The sequence below is a fragment of the Nothobranchius furzeri genome, chromosome 1 (genome assembly GCF_043380555.1).
Source record: "Nothobranchius furzeri strain GRZ-AD chromosome 1, NfurGRZ-RIMD1, whole genome shotgun sequence".
Taxonomy (NCBI): domain Eukaryota; kingdom Metazoa; phylum Chordata; class Actinopteri; order Cyprinodontiformes; family Nothobranchiidae; genus Nothobranchius; species Nothobranchius furzeri.
Window position 1 is genome coordinate 66,988,267 of NC_091741.1, and position 24,246 is coordinate 67,012,512.

Sequence of the window (24,246 nt, forward strand, 5' to 3'; positions counted from 1 at the left end):
ATGGAAACCAACCACCATAAATCTGGCCAAGTGGTAAGTGGCAGCTATGCTCGGAAGAGTTTCAATGCAGGTGCTTCCTAAAAATCCAGCCTCATCATTAATGTCATCTAAGTTCTGACAACATGACAACATTTAGATGAAAAACTGAGAGAGAGAGAGAGAGAGAGAGAGAGAGAGAGAGAGAGAGAGAGAGAGAGAGAGAGAGAGAGAGAGAGAGAGAGAGAGAGAGAGAAACCAAGGTCAACAGAAATGTTAAAGCTGCTGCCAGTGGCTCATTAGGCTCACGTTTAAAAGACAAGAGGACAGTCAAAAAAGCATTGAGATTAAAAGAAATATTTTGATCTTTTTTGTACAAAAACATTTGTAGAAGGAAAAAAATGTATAGTTGTTTCATGTTTCTTTTTTTCTGCATGTTGTAGATCATGAACACAGCTGATTTGTTTAATCTAGTGATAAATCACTCCTAAGGAAAGCTGTGAAGATATTTCAGCAGTTAGATCAAGGTGTTAAAAAGACAAATGCACAGCAAGGAGATGGTTTTTCTTTCAGTTCTACAAACGGACACAAGGGGAGGCTAAAAGCAAGCCAAAGCTGCCTGGTTCTAGATCTATTAAACCTAAAATGTTTTTTAACCAGGTTGTAATCATGTTTATTTCTGCTGTGAAATAGGCTTTTTTTAACATGGGAGTCATTGAGAATTTGCTCTGTTTTGAACGCAGCCCCTAGTGGATGAAGGTGGAACTGCAAGGTTTGTCACTTCTGTGTTGCCTTCACAGTTTTCATAAAATGTCCCTTGGTAAACTCTTGCAGTTTTCAGTGAATCTGGCCATGATGAACTATGTACTTTTACCAAACAGCACATTATTACTGAATGAACTGGATGGTTTAATGATTTTTCTTTCTTTCTTCGCAGCAGCAAGGCTTTGAACTAACTTTAGCTCTACAAATCTGGGTGATAATGAAGATAATGTGAAGACCTGGAGAAAGTTTGTTCCACTGGTAGTTTCAAATGTTTAACAGAAGTAACTACTTTACTTGACTTAAAGCAAACCCTCCGTTTCTAATTCTGACCTTCTCTTTAGCGCCGCATCAGGTGTCGGTAGCGGTAATGTCAGGCGAGGGGCACCATTCATCAATCAGCGGAACGCTGAGCGACAGGTCAGGACCATGTTCTGGTTTCTTCGTTAATGGGAAACAATATTGAGTTGGGTCGAGACTGATTTGCCTCTAAGCTGCTCATTAATTACTGAGAGCATTAATCTGTGGGGCTTAATAGGTGTTGGAGGGAGACGAGGCAGCAGCATGTGACCAGAACACACCTTAAGCTTGTGCTAATCTACGGTCCCACCTCCACCTGCTACACACAGACTGAGAAGTTTCAGTTAGACGGCTAATCAACTCAATCGGATCACTGAGGAGGGAATGGGACAGAGAGCGTTAGCTTTAATAATCTCATCAAATTTAAATTATAACTGGACACATCAGCTGTTTTATATAAATGCTTCAACTCACAGAGAGAGAAGCACGTGGCTGGGTTTGTTTTTGGTAATAACTGTTTCTAGTAAAGCTAGTGGAACCAGTTTGGACCTTCCAAGGTAGCTGAACATAAACTCGGTTTGTTACATAAAGATGAAGATGAGAAAGGCTGGAGACATCCAACCAAATCAGCAGTTCAGAAGCTGTGTTGCACAAAAGTGATCCTCAACAACTGGTCAGATGCACAAGGATGGTGGCTGCTTCATGTAAACTGGGCAAACCGGTTCCTGATTTTTTCTTTCTTTTTTTTTTTTTTTTTACAAAATTCTTATTATTTCAGAAGAAATTAAAATGTTGTCTTTGTTGTCCTTTTTATTTGGGACAACAGTGGCGGAGGAGTTAAGTGTCTGTCTTGTAACCGGAGGATTACGGGATCGAGTCCTATTCAGTTACACTCAACCCGCCTTGCCTGCAGGTGGTGGTCGGAGGGACCAGTGGCAACAGCTTCCATCAGCGTGCCCAGGGCAGCTGTGGCTACATGGTAGCTCAACACCATATGCATGTGAATGTGTACAAATACAAGTCATTTACCATTAATAAATATTAGATCCCACACTAAAAAGTTCCAAACAAAAATCAACTCACTTTAATGACCATCCAGACAACAACCAACTTCAGCACATCAGCAACACACTTCACAACGTCAACATTATATTCAAGAGAGAAAAAAAGAAACTCATCAGGAGTGTTGGTATTTACTGGTTTTAGCCGGGAAATGGGCACCAATCTGGACTTGGCTCTGATTGGTGTAGAACGGTCCTGGTCCTAAGTGAATGTGTGAGTGAATCATGGTCTGCAGATGCAAAAACCTCCATAACAAACTGTTTTACAAAAACTGAATTTATAAGGTCTATTTTTTAATCTATCTTTATCTCGCATTTATCTTTCATTTGACTTTGTTAAGAGAGATGTTATCAAAATTTGCAGTTGTCTGATAATTAGTCTGAGTAACAGTGTGTGTAAAAATTGCTTCTATTAACTTGTCTCCTTAATTAATTGCCTTAAAATATTTTCATTTATCCTCATTCTAGTAGCATTTTTAGAAAAATCTTCCATATCAAAATTATTTTGTAACAGAGTGATAAAGAGTCAACAATGGATATAAACAAAGGTATTGTAGTATTTAAAATACTTCAACATTTTGAAATGAGAATGATAAAACATCAAGTGAAGCTTTTTGTTCTGCAATAAAATGAAATGATGCTCTCTAGTTGGAGAATGAACTGATAAACCATAATTATTTTTTGTTTTCTAAGCTCAGGTTGGTGTTTGGCTTACTTTTAGTTTTCCTCCTGAACATCAGCAGCAGATTATCTTTTGCCACTGGGTGAAACTTTTCTAAGTTTGTTTTGGAAAGTGATGTGGAAACTTTATTATTATTGTCGTGTCTTACTGATGCAACAATAACAGTGTGTGCTGTGTGTATCAGGCTCCTGATCGCCAGACCCAAACATCCCTGCCTGTCTCTCTGTTTCCATGGTGATCCATTCCTGCAGAGGGTCTCAGCAGGTCCTGAGCTCCGCTCACCAGGGATCCTGGAGTGTGTTCACCTGTTTACTTGACGCAGGCCCCTTACCATCCCCATCCAATAACACTCTGACACGACCTCACCACGCACACACAACTACAACCAACCCCGCGTCATTAGTTCCCATGATGCAACGCTAACCTGGCAACCAGACCGGTGGCTACCTCCCCTGCTGCTCCAACACTCCCATTGGATGAGTTCCCAGGGGTCATGGCCCATCACTGCCCAGCCTCTCACCCCCCACCATCCTGCCATCTGTCCTGGAGATGCTGCCTCGGAGCGAACACAGCCCACCGGGAACAGCTGCCGGCGCTAAAGGAAGCAGCTAGCCGGAGCCAGGACTCAGAGGGAGGCGGCTTTAGCAGAGCTGCTTTTGGCTCGCTCTGTGCCAAAGCGGGCGGTCACATCCTGCTCAGAGCAGGACAGTCAAGAAGTGACTTTGATCTGTGAGATAATCTCACAGGAGCCAGCCTGGTTAAACCACATCCAGAGGTTAGAATAACTATTGTGTGCAGGTTACAAGAAAACGCTGGAAATTCTGCGCTGTGTGGAAAAAAGAGCAACATGAACTGGCAACCATTTTGTTCAGAGGTCAAAGGTCAAAGTGATGAGCTGTAATAACCTTCTAACAAAATGACTGAAAAGTTTTACAGCACATGGAACTGTAAACAACAAAGCACGTGTCCTTGAAATCGAACGTTTTTCTTGAAGTTTTCAGTAATCTGCTCCTATACGTGCATCTGTACGAGCGCTGCTTTCTCTTGCCAACCTTTCACACCTGGAGTGAAGTGAATCCATGCCTCTGTAGGCTTTTTTTTTCTTTTTCACTCTGCAGGGAGGCCTTTTATATTTCAAGTGCTTTTATATTTCATGCCAATAAAGAAAACTCAGGCTGACAGGAAGGACAGTTTGACAGTTTATTCAAGCTGCAGTTTAAGAGCTAAGAAACCCCAAACTCTGAAGAGAATACTGAGCAGTTCACCGCTGAATATTCATGATCACGGTGAAGCATGTGGCTTCTGAAGGGGCGATTTGTTAAAGGTTACATGTCTGCAAATAAACCACTAACTGAGGGGGGCTTTTGAGGAAAACACGACTAGTTCACCTTCAGAAAACAGAATGGTATTATTCGTGTTGAAGCTGACTATTGCGGGGCATCTCAGAGATAAGGCCAGAGTTATGGTGTCTGGATAAAGCCGCGCCAGAAGCAAAAACCTGAAGTAGTTCTTTAGTCTCAGCACTCAAAAGTGTTTCATTCAAACTCAGTAGTGAAGAGACGGGTATTTCTGGTTAATTATTGAGAGGAAGATGAGTACATCTCTTTAGAAATAAGAAATATGTTAAAAAAAAAAAAAAAAAAAAGTCCCATAATAGTTATTTAGAAATCACAGTTTACAACTGGAAGTGTTTATTCATGTTCTGGTTTACAGTGTCACACTGTTCCCTTGAAACTCATGAATGTTACAAAACGTGTTTTCTTGTAACCTGCACACAAAACGGGCTTAATAGAGAAAACAGAGTATATGCAGGAACATATTATTTTCCTGAGGACACATCTATAGTGCAACTATGCCCAACCCTTTGAAATTATTTGTTATAATTGTTCCCTTGAAAGTGTGGAACACTAAAAACCATTTTTGATTAATATTTCTGATTATAATTAGTCACTCTGAGTTTCCCGGCAGGCTGACCATGAAATTAGTCTCCTACACCTATCTCCTGCATTAGCTCCTGATAGAAAATTGGCGGTTAAACTACAGGATTTGAAAATCCTGACAGATCTACGTCACTCTGTCACTTAACATTCATGGACTCACCCATCTTGACTCACAACGAGGAAGGCTGTTCCTCTGCGACGAGATGTTCAAATATCTGGAAATAAGAGCCTGAAGCTCAGCTCGGAGGTGGCAGTTTTCTAGTTGCTGAAACAGGTGCACCACAGCTTTGTTACCCCCATTGCAAATGTGTTGATTACACGAGGGAACCACACCTTTAGATGTTCCTAATGACATAAACAAGACTGGTGAACCAGCTAGGATGTTTCGTTGAACAATTGTATTTGAGATCATTTAAACTTCTTCAAAGCTCGGACCAGTTTCATTGGACCTTCCAATTTTGCTATGCTTCAACTTCTGCTGTGGTCTCTAATCTTATGAATTACCTGAGCAACCTCTAAGAAACTCTAAACAAGCCCGACGAGCTAGGGTTGCCCACATCAAGTTGGTCCGTAAAGACCCTGACCCACTCTTCTGCATGATTTAGGATTTCTTCTTCTACAACTCTGTTTCAAATGATTCCATTCTCTCCTCTTTAAGACATTGAATTCTGCAGAAATGTGTTGTTGACTCATTCATTTGGGTTTGAGAACATTACGTTGGTGAAGATGTATGCGAACAGACACATGCTTAGAAATGATGAGATCGCCTCAAATGCCACAGTTCAATAACCAGACCCAGTTACATTACCAAACTGTGTACTGGACATCCAAGGATCTTCTAAACCATGAAAATATCTCACTTGAATTAAAGCATTTTCAATTATTTGATCATTGATACGAACCCTGATTTGGTGAGCTTAAGTACAGAAATATGTCAGACATGGAGGATGGTGGGCTTCAAAGACCAGGGTGGGGGGGTGGGGGGGCAGAGCTCTCCATAAGCTTTGAGACCATTGCAGTCACCCTCCAAACATTCCAAACTACACTTGGAAACATTTTAAGAAAACTAAACATTTTTTAAAACCCTACAAGAGGTGCTGGAAGCTACTGAAAAAAAACCTAGTTTGACCCACAGATTCTCACCATTTCTCTCTCTGTGTGCAACAATAAAATCCAATCATGGACTCACAACATCTGTGAGCTGCAGCGCTCGTGGCCACTGTACATCAGTAGAATGCTGGCTGAGCTCCGATTTACAGCTGCACACACACACACACACACGCGCACACACACACACACACACGCGCGCGCACACGCACACACACACACACACACACACACACACACACACCCCTACTCCGCAGTGTGCAGCGGCCACCACAGATAACCTCAAATAAACAACACACCCAGAAAAATAAATCCACCTCACTCTCTCTTTCTGTCTCCCAGGGGACAGGAGAGGGCATCTTAAGAACACCGCCGGTTACTATAAAGCTTCTTGACATCACATGCCCTAACGCAACACACACAAACACACACTCAGCTACACGAATAAGAAACAGAGAGGGAGGTATGGATCCACAGGGAGGAATCACCTCTCCTATCATTATACAAGCTCCTTTTATCTGCTGGCTAATGAGGAGCAGAGTAACACAAACACACACTTAAGAGGCTACATGCTACACACACCTCCTCAGGACTGAGGTTTCGTCAGACCGTCTCTCAGCGAGTGTCCCACTTCCAAAAGGACCACGGCTTACATCATTATGTAATGTTTCAGTTTGAATACAACCGATCTGTGTGTGTGTGTGTGTGTGTGTGTGTGTGTGTGTGTGTGTGTGTGTGTGTGTGTTTTCGTGTGTGTGTTTGCGCGCGCGCGCGCGCGTGTGTGTGTGTGTGTGTGTGTGTGTGTGTGTGTGTGTGTGTGTGTGTGTGTGTGTGTGTGTGTGTGTGTGTGTGTGTTTTCGTGTGTGTGTTTGCGCGCGCGCGTGTGTGTGTGTGTGTGTGTGTGTGTGTGTGTGTGTGTGTGTGTTGTTCAGCTCAGAAAGCCTTTGAACACTCAGCCTCGTTCCTCAGCATGAAGTGTTGTAAAACTACAGGCTCTAATGAGTGTGTTCATGTAGAGAAATGGTGTGTGTGTGTGTGTGTGTGTGTGTGTGTCCAACAGCAGCTCTATTATTAGTCAGTGAGGAGGATTTTTGCAAAGCAAGTGGTTGCCAGAGCAGCACAAGAAGCGTTGTGTACAACTGTGGTGTAAACAACTTTTTGTCCTTGTAAGTGGATCCTGAAACGTCTTCATGCTATTTTCCTGTTTGTTCCTCAAACTGAATGACAACAAATATTATATGTTATTTTGCCTTTTCAAGGTCTGTTTACAGAGGTAACAGATCCACCAGTGAAACTCTGAGAAACTATCTCATCAGGGAGTTTGGGATCTGCCTCTGACTCTCATGACATCAGGAAAGTAGAAGGAGGGAACCAGGAGGCCGTCAGAGGGCGGTAACAAGGAGGCATCCTAATCAGCTGACTCCCCTTTTAAGGAGCAGCAGCTCTACTCTCTATAGAGCTTCTCAAAAAAGCTGTACCAAACCACCCTTCAAAGGAACATCATTTCTGCTGCTTAGATCCAGGACACAATCATGGATCTTATGTGTGAAGGTTTAGGCAGACCAAAATAGTCTTGTAAATGCCCCTGTTACTGCAGAAGAAGCCCTGCTCCTTCAGTCTATGTGTCCTCCACTCCACCAGCTCTTAGTAACAAGACACCGAGATGCTTAGCCTCCTCTCCCTGAGGCAGATGCTCATTCCAAACCTGGAAAGAGCACTCTAACTTTATTCAGTCCAGGACTGCTGCCTCAGACATTATGACCAAACTACACAAGGGTCAAGGCTTGAAGTTGTTCTGCCATGGACTGTTTTTAGAAATTTGCTTTAGCATCTGGAAGAAATTCCTAAATGTTCAGAGACTCCTGAAACCTCATGCAGAGCATCCCCTCTCTCCTGGAAACACGGCATAACTTTAGTGCCCAAGTATCTTCTCTAAGTGTCCTGAGACTCAGTTTGGTCAAACGAGACCACCTGAAACCCAGATATGACAACTTCTGTAGATAAGTGCTAGCACAAATTGATGCTTAAAAGCTTGATGAACTTCATCAATGTTCTTCGAGCTGAAATGTGTCCTTACACTCAAACCTTTTATTTATTAATACTTGGAAGGTTCTCACTTGTTTTCTTGGAGCTCTTTGAAAGGACAATGTGTAGTTTTTATCGTTACTCTCTGGAAATGTCCATCGAAATTTTGTTGAAAATGAATTAAATGATGCCCAGTTGTTGAACAATATTGGCAGCTTTGTAATATATACCAAATAAAAACTGTGTCTAAAATACATGGGAGCAGGTCTAAGTCTCTGGGCAACCCCATGTGTCTTTCTAAGGGAGCCTGTGAGGACAAAACACATTTACTGATTTACATAAACGTTGTTTTACACATTTACCTCTCCTCTGCCAGTGATGACAGGGAGACAGAAGTGTTGTCATTTTGCTGGAGGTTGCGCTCTCAGGGATTTTTTACGCTAATGGCCATCCGTTGGTAAGGTCTTACTCAAACACAAAATACTGTTTGTTTGCAATGATTTGGGTGTGCACTGCCCCCTATCGCCCAGGGGAATAAGCACCATCACTTTAAGAAGATATCATAGGAATTCCTGAAGCAACGGAACATTCTTAGTGACTCACAAGCCTGTTTTAAAAAAGGATGCTCTTCCTGAATATTTAAGGCCTGTGTTCTTCTGACTGACACGTGAAGAACCTCGGCCTTAATACTGAACAGCTGAACCCCATCTGCCCTAAAGACATCCTCAGAGATTGTTGAGTCTGCTCATTGAGCACTTGCACCGCACTAAAAGCTGTCTAAAGAAACCTGAAAACCCTTGTTCACAAACACGACCCCTCACTGACCCCTGAAAACCTCTCAGAGTTCCAAAAACCCTTGTGGCCGTACCCTAAAACCTGCCAAACAGCCTGTGGAGATCCTATCTTTCCCCTGAACTCTCCCCAGTGAGCACAACTATGCTTTGCAGGCAGAACTAACACTTAAACTCGGTTCTTTTCTCTCCTGAAGCCAACCCGCCATGACCTCAAGAGAACATCTGAAATGTTCTCAGAAAGCAACAAAACTCTGTTCAAACAGACATTCTCTGATCATTCTCTCAATAATTTTCAGTCTCTGACTCTAATTCAGTGTTCTCTGGGATTTATTAGTAGGTTTACATTAATATCAGTGCTTCAATAATATTTAACACGAGGACTACGTTTATGTGAGAGACCTGCTGAGAGCTGCTGGCGCTCTGTGCTGCAGGAAATCTCTGAACCTTGAGGACTTCACAAACACGAGAGGATGGTCTAAAAATACTATGCTATTTTCAGGAGACTATGATTGTGTCCTGGGAGCTTTATGACAGAATGGAGAACTGCTGACCTCCCATCATTACCCACTGGAGAGCTGATGGAGGAGGAAAAAGGAGGCGGCTGGTAGGAAAGCTGGGATCCCTGAGGAGGAATAAGAGGAGCTAAAGAGCCGAGGCCTCTTTAAGGAGGGCAGGAGGCGATGGAGGCTGGAGGAGGTGCTTCACTTCACTGAGAAGAATTCACAACCTCTTCAAACCACCTCATACTCTTAATCAGTAAACTTTCTACTTCCTAAACTTCACAAAGGCCAATCTTTTCATCACTTCCAGTCTTCACTCTTCTCAATTTATTGTAATTTAAACATCCGTACACTCGTGAGTTCAAGACTGTTTCTGTTATTCTGAGTAAATGAATTCATAAAAAAACAAGAAAAGTCACGCTCTGCTCATTTCAGCAGGATATTTTTCTAAATCTTGAAAAGCTTTAGATGCTGTCCAGCAGTTTGCGTATCAAACAGGAGATTCTGATTCATGAATTCACTTTTCCTTTCATGTATGTTGATTCTTTTGCCCCTTTTAATTAAAAATAAACCTGCTGATTTGAATGCCAAACTAAATCATGCTGTATGATTTTTTTCTGCAAATCAACAGAATGAAGCTGTAAACAGAATCACATCGATGCATTTATACTGATTCATTTTAAACTGAGGTAAACCAATGCACACAAAAAAAATCAGGATTTTTCACTCTACTCTGTTACATTTATTTTTAGGGCTTTTCTGAAATGCAATCTGCATTCAACTGATGAAAAATCTCCCATACAACCCTGATAGCTGTCAAGACACGAGTCACTGGTCCTCAAGTATATTTTATGTTTGCCGTCTACTCATGAGTCCTGAATCCTTTGGGAAGCTATAGACAATGGTTTAAAATTCTGTGCACATAAATGCTTCAAAGATGGCTGGAAAATCCCTTTAAGGCCTGCAAATCAACATGGACCTGTAACATACTTGCATGAATCATTTTCAAACATCTGCTGATGAAAACTCTGCATCCATGGGAGTCACTGGCAGTTTTTTAGGCATTTTCTGATTCATTCAGTGTTTAATTGCAAAATGTTGGATGAGCCGAATGTAGGCTTTGATTAAACATCACAGAAGCTCTTGTTTAATACATCTTCTCACTGAGAGGATCAGCATTTCACTTAATGATGAGTAAATCTCTGGGTGTGTGTATTGTTTAGCTTTAATGAATTAGCTTCTGGATCTTTTTAATCCTTTCTTGGCACCTGGACGGAGACTAACGACCGCACAGAGACCCTTAAAGGAAGTGGTTTAAGCTAATTGAATCAGACCTCCTGTAGCAAGCAGCTTTTAGGTGAACGTTTCAACGAACAGATCGGGATCCTGCCAGAACTAAACTCTCTGACACATGTAACCAATAAGCGGAGTAAAACCAGCTGATGGTCCACAATGTCCGTGTAAACCTGCTGAACTTACCGTCTCTCCCGGTGAGATGGAACTCATCTAACTCAGAGCATGTGTGTCAACAGAAGTGTAGCGCTGATTCGCTGATGTCACTCTGCAAACCGAGCGATTTCTGAGCTCTCACACTTTTATCTGGAAATCAAACCGGTAGCTGATTAAGAGCTCAGATAGAGAAGCTCTCTGATGTTTTGCATCTCTCATCCGTACGTGTGTGTGTGTGTGTGTGTGTGTGTGTGTGTGTGTGTGTGTGTGTGTGCGTGCGTGCGTGCGTGCGTGCGTGTGTGTGTCCAATTTCTACAGCTCTCAGCCTGATGCAATCAGCAGATAAAAAGCTTGCATGTGTGTGTATATTTTCATCACACACACACACACACACACACACACACACACACACACACACACACACACACACACACACACACACACACACATTTCATAAGTCGGCTTGTTATGCAGAAGCTTCAGTGTCAGGGAACAGATTCTCCTCCCTTTACAGACCTTTCAGTCCTGAATCTATCCTGATTTTTTTTTTTCATCTTTCGCTCCACTCTGACTAGAAAGACATAGATGCAATCAAATCCCACACACTTCCTCCTCCCTCTTTTCACTCTTCACAGTTTGGTTTTCCCTCTTCCCGTCTGTCCATCACAGACAGGAAGTGGATGCATTAGCAGAGTGAAAACAGGCTGATGGAATTAATGTCCATTAGCTGACCATTTGCAGGTCGGAGCAGAAGATGAGAGGGAGGAAGAGATAGATATCTCTCACCTCTGCAAAACAAACCACAAAATGTGTTTTTCATCATGTCTATGTTGTGTTTTGTGTCTGTGCGGCCAGCTTGGTCAGGGTGGGGCAGAGGATGGACGCTCCTTTTACACCCCTCTGAGTCTGCAATTATTTTCAGTCGACGGATCTCATTAAAAGACTGAAGTGTGTCTGTGAGCTCTTCGGAGGTCTGCCGGTGGCTGTCAGCTCGGAGCCCAGTGGTTACTGCTGAAGATGTAAATCTTAAAAGAAGGAAAGGCTCAGTGATTTTCTGAAACAGCTGAACGTTGTGCTTTTTAATCAGGCAGAAGACAAAGTGGTGCTCGGGGCTGATTTGGTTCTGTAGTGTAAGAAAAAGGGGGGCGAGAGCAGCAGTGAACATGGGATATGGTCTGAATCTAAGGAGAGAGAGATGTTTTAGCTCCCGTGGTTACCATTTTACATGTTGAATAATGTTTCTACTGAGAAGTCTACCTGATCTATAGCATTCAATGTTCATGCACCCCCCTTGAGACAAAGTGTAGTTTTTACCAATAATCTCTGGAAATATCCGTCAAAATGCTGTTGAAAATGTAACATATAACCATAGACATTGTGTCTAAAATACATGAGAGCAGGTCTAACCCCAGCTTCACACTGGAGGCATCAGCGGCACGGAGTGGCAGCAGAACCTTTTACTCGCGAGCTTCAATGTGGTCCGTTACACACTGAGAGAGTCTTGGCCACGGAGCGGCTTTCTTGCTCGGCTCGTGAGATCACAAAATCCCTCAAGACTTCCGCCATTCTTCTCGATTGATTTGCGAGATCACAGGATCCCTTGAGACTTCAAAGGTCACGGTTTGTTTATGAAATCCACCATTAAACAAAAAAGAAGGAATTCATGTTGGATATTGCTGTTTGATGTCATACATGATGTTGTCCCAGAAGCGGCTAGCTGCAAAAACAGAGCCCGACCCTATCTTTAGCGGTGTGCCGCTTCTGGGACGCACCTGAAAATTGCCGCGTCTCGGTTGGTTTGAATGCTCCATAGACTTTAATGGATTCTATTTGAAGCAGCAACATTCCACTGCCGTTCCACGCCACTGATGCTTCAAGTGTGAAATAGAAGTTAGTCTATGAGTGACGCTAGTGATGGGTAGATGATGGCCCGTGAGGTGTTTCGGCACATTACCCAAACTGTATCGATACTGTGTCAACGCTGTGTCACCATGTTGGTCTACTGACACCTGCTGGATTATAAACATCACTGCAAGTAAACCTAATAGCGAGACTCTACTGACATCCCGGTGACATCAAACAGCACCCCCCACCGGCGGGACGGCCAAACTCCCACGCATTTCTCTGTGATGTCTCAGCATTCTCTTATTAATGTATGTAAGTTCAGTTTAACAAATGGGACGTTTAACCTGCATTAAATAGTATGAATAAGAATAATTTAGAAACAACATTCTGATGGATCAAGCAGAAACTGAGAGGAACAGAATGAAACAAGGAAATAAAAACAAATAACTTATTTGCCATATATGAACAAAATGATCCCTCGTGGACCACCTAGAATTTTCTTATTGGCTCCTCGATATAACAGTGGATTTTTTTTTTGCTTCAAAAGATGTACTTGTGGCAGAAACTCATCCCGTTGCCCATGAGGACAAAACTTTCACCATTCATAAACATTGTTGTTTTGCTCATTTACCTCTTTGCGCGTTGTCAGTGATGAAAGGCGGTCTGGTGTGATTGTCATTTTGCTGGAGGTTGCACTCTGAGGGACTTTTGACCCGAATGGTCATCCACTGGTAACGTCTTACTCAAACACAAAATACCTGTTGCTTGCAAAGATTTAGGTATGTACTGCCCCTTATCGCCAGAGGAAATACACACTGTCACTTTACCAAGAAACAAGAGAAAGAAATCAACACGTTGAAAATAAAGGGACGAGTGTTCACAGTGCTGCACTAGGCAAAGCAAATTTAAAGCATCTAGTTCATTGACAGATTAAGCTCAGATTAAAACAAATGAAGATAATCCTTGCATGAGGAGCGGCCAGGATGCATTAAAATAGCTAAAGCCATTCTAAACACATGTGGCTGAAAATCTTCTCCATTTGTAAAATCCACCTGCTCTGATCAGAATGAGCTCGCCTTGCAGCAGTTGCCTTCAAATCTTGGTGTTCTTGGTCAATATAATGTAATGAAATTGTTCAGCTGGCAAACAAGTGCAAACGCACGATGTGTTTCAGGCCACTTGCTTTGTTCCTGCAGCTCTTCATCACTGGGTCTCAAGATCTGAACAATCAGCAGTCAGTCACACAACTGAGTGATCAATACGGTCTGAAGTGAAGGAAAACAACAGGAAGCAACAGAACAGCCTCCTGAAACGACACACCAAAGTGAGCTAGCCGAACCGAACCCGGAACAGGCAATAGCATAATTGTGTGGCTGATTGGTGTAATTATTGTCAAGCTGGTTGCTGGAGCAACAATCTGGACTTTTATGCTTCTGTAATCTACAGATACGTCTGATCCATTTCATTTACTGACATTTGCAGCTTGTGAAAGGTTGTCATTTAACCAGATCATGAAATCTGATACCTTATTCTAGCTAGCATATCAATCCAGGTGAAAGAAAGTCTTAAAGTACTTTTCTGGTAATGTGTGTTTAGTAGGAGGAGATAAATCTCCTGGAAAAACCTGCAAATTCTGTGCAAGGTTCCTGTGGTCAAAGCACTTTCAGAGGTGAAAAGAAGCTGTGGATGCTCGATGAACCTTTTTTTACTACAACAAAGCAGCAACAAACAAACCTCTCAGTTTGAAAAGCGAATATAAAAATGAAGGATTTTGTTTGATGGATTGAGATGGAAAACACAGCATGCCTGGAATCTTCAGAGAGGAAGAGCGAGGGAGTAAAGTGTATCTGCAGCGGTGTGTTAATCCCTGGAAAACACGCTGTAATCTGTTGACCCCTCCACTCCAACAACACGCACCTCCTTGGGAAAACACCTCCAGCTAAAACATGTTTGACCATCAAAGTGGAAGACTGAAACAACATCACCCACTCACGACCTTGTTCCTCGCTCGCTGTGACGCGCGGCAGCCCCTTCCTCCGCGGTGGCCTGCAGGCGTGTGAATAATTGTGTTTACAGATGGTATTTGTGCGGCCTGTGGGTTCACTGAGACTTCTCACCCTCACTGAGCCGACCGATGACAGATGTGGCATTTAAACTGAACTTCTCCTCGTTCCCTCCTGATCTTTTATTCCTAAGCCAGCTTCAACTTGTTCACCCCACTTCGCTTAATTACTGCGAGTGTTAACGAGGCCTTAAAGAGCCCAAGCACAACAATAAATGAGGACACAAGTAAGAAAAGATTGGTGACTTGCTGCTCGTGTGTCTTTAATTTGGCTCCATAATGCTGGTAAATGAGACAGTTTGTTTATTCTTCAGGGAATCTCAGCTGGGCTGCGATGTGGCGCAGTGGTTAGAGCTGTTGCCTTGCAGTGAGAAGGTCCTCGGTTCGCTTCCCTGCTTGGGATCTTTCTGCATGGAGTTAGCATGTTCTCCCAGTGCATGCGTGGGTTCTCTCCGGGTACTCCGGCATCCTCCCATAGTCCAAAAACATGACTGTTAGGTTGATCGGTCGGTCTAAATTGTTCTTAGGTGTGTGTGTGTGTGTGTGTGTGTGTGTGTGTGTGTGTGTGTGTGTGCGCGATTGTGTGTCTCTGTGTCGCCCTGTGATGGACTGGCTCTCTGTCCAGGGTGTACCCCGCCTGATTGCCCATTGACCTCTGGAGATAGACACCAGCCCCCCCCCCCCCCCCCCCCCCCCCGCGACCCTACGTGGACAAGCGGGTTCAGACGATGGATGGATGGATGGAATCTCTGCTGAAACCCTAAAAACCACCTGTTTCTCAGCGTCGTTATCTAAACATAAAGTCCTTCTTATGAGGCACAGCTTTTACTTTTATTTATTGGCTGTTTCCTTCTTCTTTGTGCTGATGTAATAATGCCTTGTTGTTCCTAATCTGGGTAAATTAAGCTTTTTATGCATGAGATGTTTTATGCTTTTGTGCTTTAAAGATTTAAACGAGGCCTATCAAATATGCAGCAGGGCTGTGAACGTTAAATGCATGAATCTGTATAAGTGCAACTGACTGGTTCTGTGTTCAAGGCCAAATCTGGTCTAAATAAATCATAACAATAACTCCTCACCTTTTGATGGGTTAAAATATTAACTTCACTGTAAACAAAGACAGAGTGGAGCAGATATTTCATTAAACTGAGACTTCGGACCTGATTCAAACACACGTGTTTCTTCTTTTTGCAGTAATTATTGGGATTTAAACTGATATTTTAGAAATTTGCAAGCACTGTCATGTTCTATATGGCAATTTTAAAGTTGGCTATTAACTCATGTTGATGTTGGTAACATGGAGGCTCCAATAAACCAAGGAAGGTATTGGACAAAAGTCTAAACCAAAGTAAGTGGTTATTAAAGAGGACAATCTGCAAAGGAAACTGAACTTATAAATGAAAACATGAAAGATTACCTACTGCTGCAGTTAGTGATGCAAACAGAATATTAACAATTCCCTCTCATTTAAGACATGGCCTGTACAAATAATAAAGCCAAATGCAAAAACCAAACAGCCCTCCTGCTCTTGTTGTGGGGTGGGGGTGGTGGGTCTAAGGTCACAGGTCATGGAAACCTAGCCTCGATCTGTCTGCTTGTATCTTCACTGGGAAATAAAGTCCTACACCCCGCCTTTACCCCCTGAATCCCAAAATGGGAATAAATTCAACAACAACCCAACTGAAAGCCCAACAGAATGCTATTAGGTCCTTACAAACTCTTAGTCCTGATGAGGTTACTCGCTGCCTTTCAAGAAAAGTGTTATATGTAGACTACACGTGATAAAAAATTACCAGAATTTAGTTTTCCTGATACCTGTGTGGATCCATTTCTGAGCGAGGTATGAATAAAGCAAAGCCTGAAGGCATTTAAAAGTCCGGACACCCGGGTAGTGGGCATAATTACAACGAGCTCATTGAAATGGTTTGTTTTTCTTTTTTCTTGTGAATGTGTGGTGATTCTAAGTTTACGAAATCCCCAGTGCAGCACATGATGTGAGCCCAGCTACTGAAATGGATGTAGGACATGTATTTTGCAGCAAACTTTAGAAGTGAAGATCCTCTTTGTGCAGGTTTCATTTGATAAATAAATGAAGAGTTCATTTGCAGAAAAAAAAGATTAAAGAATTGTCATGACTTCCATCCTTCACCCTCCTCATTTACTCTTCATTCAGCTCACCTGGTCCCCTCACCCAGCTCCAGCCAAGCCCTGTTTTCCCTAGCAACCTCAGTCAGCATCACAATCAACTTCGTTCATCTCACCTGTTCCTGTAATCAGCCTTCATCCACTTCACCTGCTCCTGACTCCTCAGCTCATTACTCACACCTGTTTACCCTGCTACAAAAGAACAGGCCATCCAGTCATTCACTGCCAGATTATTGAAAACTTCGTGCCAGTGAATTCTCCAGCCATCCACCCTGCCTGATCTCTGCCTCCGGACCTCGTTTTTCTTCTGACCCCTGCCTTGTACTCTGCCTGCCATTTTGACCTTCGCCTGTCTCTGACTCTGTCTCCAGCCTCGCCCATCTGGTAACTCCACCAAAAATAAAGGTTTTCTATTTTTATATACTTTCATTGTGTTTGGCGTCTTCACGGGTCTTCTGAGTTCTGTTCATGACAAGAATAATTTGACTAATATCACCTGAATCAAATCTAAAAATATGCATTTGTTGAACATTTATTAAACAGAATCATCTTCAAATAATTTTTTCAACCTTTATTTTACCAGTTAAAATGTTTGAGAACATGTTCTCATTTACAAACATGACCTGGTTAACTTGTGTTATTTTATAAGTTTGTATATTACCATTCAGCATAATGCAATGCCCAATATCTTTCTCCTTGTCACAAAGCCAAAGTTGCTGCTTTGGTTGACTGTAGCATAATAGTGGCTCTACAGCTTTGTTTTAGTTGGGGTTATGGGTTTCGTTTTTGTTACAACACTAAAGGAAATGTAAAAGTTTGCTAGCAACACGCTAGCCAAACATCATAAAATCATTATCATCTCAATTGCAATAAACCAAACAAAAACTGAAAACATTAAATCCGCTTATCAGCATTCCCGTCAACCTTTTCTGTGCGACCCATTTAAAAAGTAAACATAACACCTGACTGTGTTGCGTACCTGTTAGCATTAGCTAAAACCATCTACACAGCCTGAAGCTGAACCATCTGTTAGCATCATCAACCTTTACCTGACTCTGCCAACTCTCATGCACTGAGCGTGAGACACTCGCATTCGACCCTCTTCACACGCTCCCACGCCACACCTCCAATCTCTCACGCTAAACCAGTGCCTGCGCTCCCCAAACACGCATCACGCACAGTGTGCAGGGTTTATTTCAAAAACTCAATTACATTAATTATAGCATTATCTACTTAACAACATGCACACAAACAACACTTCAGTAATAATTTAACTGGCGTTTTTTTCACACCCAGAATTCCATCTGTATAATCCAAGCGGGTGTGCTTTTTACCGCTCTGGTTGTGAGATGGGCGGAGCGGTGAGCTCCACCTGCTGTTGATGATGGGATGGGCATGCCCGGTGTCGGTACAGGATCGGCTCGGGGTCCTTCGACTGCCAATCACGTCGCATTACTGCAAATCTACTCGGCTTTCACACATACGTTTTGGAAAGACATCAGCAGTTTTGTTAATAAATTCTTGTTTGTTAACAAAAATGTTTTCTTTATAATTTAATTTGTTAATAAGACACCATAATTATCGTTGTTTTGTAAAGAATGTGAAACTGCATAAAACCAACATCGGACTGACAAAATATGGAACAGTTCTTATATGTGAAGCCATATCTGTTTGTATTAATGTGGAGTTCGTCTGTATGTTTCCTTAGTTGTTATCTAAATACATTCTTTGACTCAAAATATTGCTTGGTGTCTTTCAATAAAGTTCTTATATTTTATTTTGCCCCATTTTATCAACATCAAGAGCTTGATGGTCACTGTTTATCATTTGCTTATATTTTACATTTCTTTTAGAAATTTAAACATATATTCTCCAAAAAGTGTTGATTTTTGGACTACAGGACTAAAACCACGAAGACTAAGACCGCAAAGTTGTTCTGACCAGTCAAAATAATAACATGATAACGTAACTTCCGTAGGCTTCATGTTCAGCCAATCAACTACTTTGATGTCATCGGCAGTCGAAGGACCCTGAGTCGATCCTGCACCCGAGCAGATCCTGTACCGACACCGGTTCTCCCAGAACTGTGAGATCCTGTTTAGTGGATGCAGTTACATCATGAAGTTAGCTTAACGTGATAGTTTTTCTTGCCAGGAAATAATAACTGATAATTATGAATGACATGATATTGCCCACCCCTAGATGGAATTTAAATCATTTACATCAATTATAATCAAAAGTTCCTGTAACCCTTTACTGCAGATAGATAGATAGATAGATAGATAGATAGATAGATAGAATGAAGAAGTTCAGGAGAGTTGGATGTTAAATTTTCCTCACGAAAAGAAAATTTGTACTAAACAAAGGTCAGTTCCCTCTGTAAAGTCAGAGGTATGGAAGCGGACTAGAGCCACTGAAAAGAAAAAGAATAAAACAGAAAAGAAAAATTGTTCTGACTTTTATCCCAGAATTCCCTGTCAGAATTCTGAGTAAAGGTAAGAATTCGTTCTTTTCTTTTTTTTTTTCTTGTCAGTGGCTCTAATCCTCTTCCATACAGAGTAGAAATAAATAAATAAAACGAAGAGCAAAAAAAAAAAAAGTCTCATTAATACCCCCCCCCCCCCCCCCGCCCAAATGGTCGGCAAACTGTCTGCTCCCAACCCCACGACCCCATCTCACTCTTTGAAATGTTCAAAAGTTGACAGCCCTGACTGTTTCTGTATAGAGTATGATGGGAGGCTAACAGGATGCTAACAGTGTTAGCGTGTTCCCCGTTAGCCTGCCTGTGTAGCTGATGGGGGTCTAAACCAGGTATGATTTACATAATTGGGATGTTAATTTGTGAAGCAGTGGGACTTGATTATGTTGCATATTGATTGTGCTGTGCTGCTGTGAGGTCACACACCTCTTTAATGGAGGTGTGCACTGTGCAGGGAATTGTGGGAATTTGATTAAATGATCAGAATTCCTGCTGACAAGTTGTGTGTGTGTGTGTGTGTGTGTGTGTGTGTGTGTGTGTGTGTGTGTGTGTGTGTGTGTGTGTGTGTGTGTGTGTGTGTGTGTGTGTGTGTGTGTGTGTATAAAAGCAGGAAATGTTGATTGAGCCCATTGGTGTGTCTCTCTGGGCTGAAGGATGGATGGAGGGATGAAAAGAGAAAAACAGGGAGGGGAAACTCCACCTGGTCTTACCGTTCTCCGGGTGTTCCACCTCGCCAATGCTGCCATCGGGTGTGGTTCTCTCGTAGTGGTCCTCTGGCAGAGCCAGTGGTCCGATCCGTGGCCCTGATGATGACTTGGAGCTGGGGGTCTCTGACTCTTCCAGGCCGCTGTCGTAGTAGCTGTGCTGGGATGCATCCTGCAGATCTTGAGCCTGGTTGGAAGTGGAGAAGGTCACTCGTCTGTGGGGAAGCTGGAAACAGAAGACAGAAGAGAAAGGAGGGAGATTAGTTTTGTTGTTGTTGTTTTCTAGAAGTTTTACAGCTAGTTTACACTTTCACATGTAGAACATTTATTAGAATTCAGATAATGTTTATTCTGATCCAGACTCACAAAAACTCCTCTCAGGCTCTGTCCACACGTAACCGGGGATCTGCCAAAACGTAGATATTTTGCTACGTTTTGGCCTGTCATCCACACGAAAACGGAGTTTTTTCACACGAAAACGGATCTTTGTAAAAACTCCGGCCAAAGTGAAGATCTGCGTTTTCTCCGTTTTGGGTGTCTGCGTGTGGACAGCCAAAACCGGAGTTTTAAGGCCCGCAACGTCACTTTCCGCGACAAAAAAATGCTGACATCACGTGTGCGACCTGTGTTTACACTAGCCGACAGCATGGATGCCCTCAGAGCTGCGCTCGTTTTATCAATTGTCCAAGCGCTTTTTGCTTGTTTGTTTTTGCAAGCGGAATTACTGCTCCTTGTGGAAGACCACAGACGAAGGATGAGGTTAAGAACGGGGGAAGTACTGCCGCCTACAGGTCTGGCATGGCCTTAACAACGTATTTATCCGGGTACGTGTGGACAGTTTTTTTTTAAACGAGGTGGTGTGGATGCAAGTTTTTGGAGGGGCGGATATTCGTTTTTAAAGAAACCCGGCTACGTGTGGACTAGGCCTTAGAAGTCAGACACTAAAACTTTTATGACTGTGTGATGTTTTATCTAAAAGATTGATTAGTTTCAGTTTGATTCCTCAGTCAGATTCCATTTCAGCACATCCATCTGCAGATGAAGTGGGAATATTTAATAGACGGATGATTGATTAGTTCATCTCTTCTCAGTGTTTTCATTTACAAACCAGTCAGCTAAACACATTGACCTCAACAGCAGATGCTCAGCAGCCTGTAAAACTGATGACTTTAAAATAACAAATGATGAGCAATAAAACTAGGATATGGCTTTACTTTATCAGATATGATCCCATTCATTCAGTACCCACCAGACATGTGACGTTTAAAATGTATCAGATGTCTAGAATGTCTTTCCAGAATTTAGATGTTTAAAAAACAGAAAAATATTTATGAAGGATCAACTTTTTTTTTGTTTGTTTGTTTGTTTGAAGCAAGAAAAAGCATGAAAAGTTTGGGCAAAGACAACAAATGGGGGAAATGTAATGAATTACTGTAAATGAAATGTATTTTTCAAGTCAAGTGGACCCAGTGATGTGAAGACCAGATGTCAAAATGTTATTTTCCACATGAGGCTTGTTGAATAGCTGAACTTCTAAGTTGGGATTTTAGGTTGAAAGACCTGAATCACAACACAATCCTCCTTGAGTCAAAGTGCGAATCATGAGAAAGGGACTGGCACCAGGGGCGGCGTTAGGCCCGGCTACTTGGGCTCAAGCCCCAAATGTTTAATGAAAAGCCCCCCGGATCGAAATCGCGGAAGTAACATGCAGTACCAAAGTCCAACAGAGAGGGAGCAGCTGGCAGTAGTTTGTATACAGCCTGCCTGAGCCTCCACCACTGAAGAAGAAGCCCTTCAGTAGTCGGCTTCTTCTACACTCTCTGCCTGAGTGAAGATGGACATAAGGACGTTTTTTAGACCAAAAGTACAACAACAGAACCCCAGCTTTGATGATACTGGTGTTGACTCAGGTTTGTGAGTCTTATTTGAAAATATTTGTTGTGCTGCTGGTTTGCCTAAAGTTAGTTTACTATCAGGTAAAGTTGCTGGAGAAAGAAAGGGAATATCATCTCACACTAAACACTAACAGGAACAATACTCTGCCCTGAAAATGCTTAATATGTAGCTTCAGATTAAAAATTATGTGGTGCAAGACAAATATATATGATGTTGACTAGTGCGTGTCACGTGTGTGTGCGCGCGCATGCATGTGTGCACGTGTGTGTGTGTTAAGCCCCAGATCTTCTTCAGTCATAAATCCGCCCCTGACTGGCACTAAATTGTGAAAACGTGAGAGTAAAATGGGTTCAAAATGAGAATGGGAAAAAAAACCTATCTAAAAAGATTTCTAACCACATTTATTTAGAATTGCACAATGCACCCCTTGCAACCCAGCCACATCTAAAACCTCTTTCAAAAGTGCCTAATGGTTGTGATTGCAGCTGAATATTTGCATGTTTTCATTCAGTTTTGTGCCTCAACCAAATCAACATTCTAGTGAGATACCAGCTTCAAGAAGTTGGATGGCACTCCAACAGCAAGCATCAAATCCCGGGAAAATAAAGCACGGATGAAGCTTCTTAAAGAGCAGAATACAAAGCAAGACAAAACCTCAAAACTTCAAATGTGTTGCAGCATAAAAGGGTGATGAAGCGTGACGTTCTGCGTAATAAAGAGCTGCATATGAGCAAAAGAGAATAAGATATCTGCGTGCAAGACTGCAGAATAAAATCACAAACATCAGATATTTCAAACAAGTGGCCCCCCGGGTGGGTTTGAAGCCCCAGCTACAGAGTCCCCGGTCATCTGATACACTATTCCTTCCATCTGCCTCCCAACACTCATCAGGAAATCACACACAAGAAATAAAATGGTGCGCTGTGAATATCATTTCATGTAAACTGAGTTAAAAATGTCTCAGGTGTGTGTTTCATGAAAGGAAGCATTCAGGGTCGAACACACACCTACCTGTGTTTAGCTGTGTGTTTTCTGTGGGTGGAAGGCAACTGTTTGACTTGTGCATTTGGTTTTGTAATTAAAATGCAATTAGCCTCCCTGTAGCACTGCTGGAAAGCTCAACACCACACTGCCACACACTCACACACTCACAGAAACCCACACTATACAAAGACAAAGAGGGCTGCCAAGTAAAGTGTCCTAATTCAAAAGCACACAATGCACGGTCAAACGTTTCAAAGACACACACACACACACACACAGATGGGACCAGCCCAGGCTGATAAAGAGCAACATCACTGGGTGGGCAGATACTTCATCACCATGGCAACTGGGCGCTGTCAAGGCTCAGAACCAGCAGAACCATCAGATTAGCTCTCTGGGCTCCTCTATTTTAAACAGCTGAGGGATTATCATCACCTCTCAATAATAGTTTGAGTTATTCAGCTGCTTCAGGTTGGTGGGTTGGTTTTGCTGCAAAACAGGGATTTAAAAATATCTGGTTCTGCTCAGCGTGCGGTTGAAAACTGTGTCAAAGTGATGGAAACTGTGCAGAACTTTAATCCTCGGCAGTGCTGCCCTTTAACCCGCGTGGACACAATGTGCTGTCAAAGCATCAGAAGCTGCAGATCCCCGATGCTTCGGGCGACAGGCGTCTCTCCAGGTGAGCACATTCAAACACTCAGAAATAACTGGACTTGCAGCAGATCAGCACACTCTCACTTCCCGTCTTCACTCCCAGAAGAACCAGTAAACCTAGAAGAGCTCACGGAGGTCACATTGTAGTTTTTATTCTGGCGTTAAACCAGATGTTATGTAACCGACGAGCCATTCCACTTTCCTTCTTTTTGCTACAGCCACATATTCGTATTCTGTGCCTGATTTATATATACACAGAAGATCCTTAGAGATAATTTTGTATTATTTTATGCTGACATGAAACATGTTCTGCAAATCTCTGTATGGAAGATGAAATCAGATATGTTGGTGATTTCATGCTTTTTGCACTGATGCTCTGAAAATCTCTCTCTCCATCAGCTGTTAACCTCCGTCAGCAACCGATAACAGGAAACCAGATTACGTAAATAAAATCTGCACTAGAAACTAGACACACATGCGTGCGCGCGCACACACACACACGCACGCACACTGTGTACATAATCTAGTTTGCACTTTGAAGAAATAAAGCAAGACATTAAAAAGTTTAGCTTGCATGATTTTCAATCTGTATATCTATGTATCTTTATCTATAGCTATGTCTATCTATCTATCTATCTATCTATCTATCTATCTATCTTTGTGTGTGTATATATATATATATATATATATATATATATATATATATATATAATAAAGATCTACAGACTTTTCAAGTCAACTTGATTCATTATGGCCACCATGGAAAATTGACATTTAATCAAAGGCTACAACTTTTACCCATATCAGGCTACACATTTGTGTTAGTTGTTACATTTGTGTGTATGTGTTTTTGTTACTATACACACACACCACACACACAC

At 42.2% G+C, this 24,246-nt stretch overlaps 1 protein-coding gene across 6 annotated transcripts in view; it reads right to left on the minus strand.

Annotated features, from left to right (window-relative positions):
- The window catches only part of LOC107380771 (protocadherin-1), a 240,387-nt gene that overhangs the window by 97,353 nt on the left and 118,788 nt on the right, over positions 1-24,246 (minus strand). For 5 of the 6 annotated variants that reach the window (XM_054739398.2, XM_054739399.2, XM_054739400.2 and 2 more), the window contains exon 4: positions 19,838-20,057. In XM_054739398.2, coding sequence (XP_054595373.1) covers positions 19,838-20,057 — 220 coding nt within the window. Of the gene's footprint in view, positions 1-19,827; positions 20,058-24,246 lie in introns of all 6 variants that reach the window. The other variant, XM_054739402.2, reaches the window with a different exon arrangement.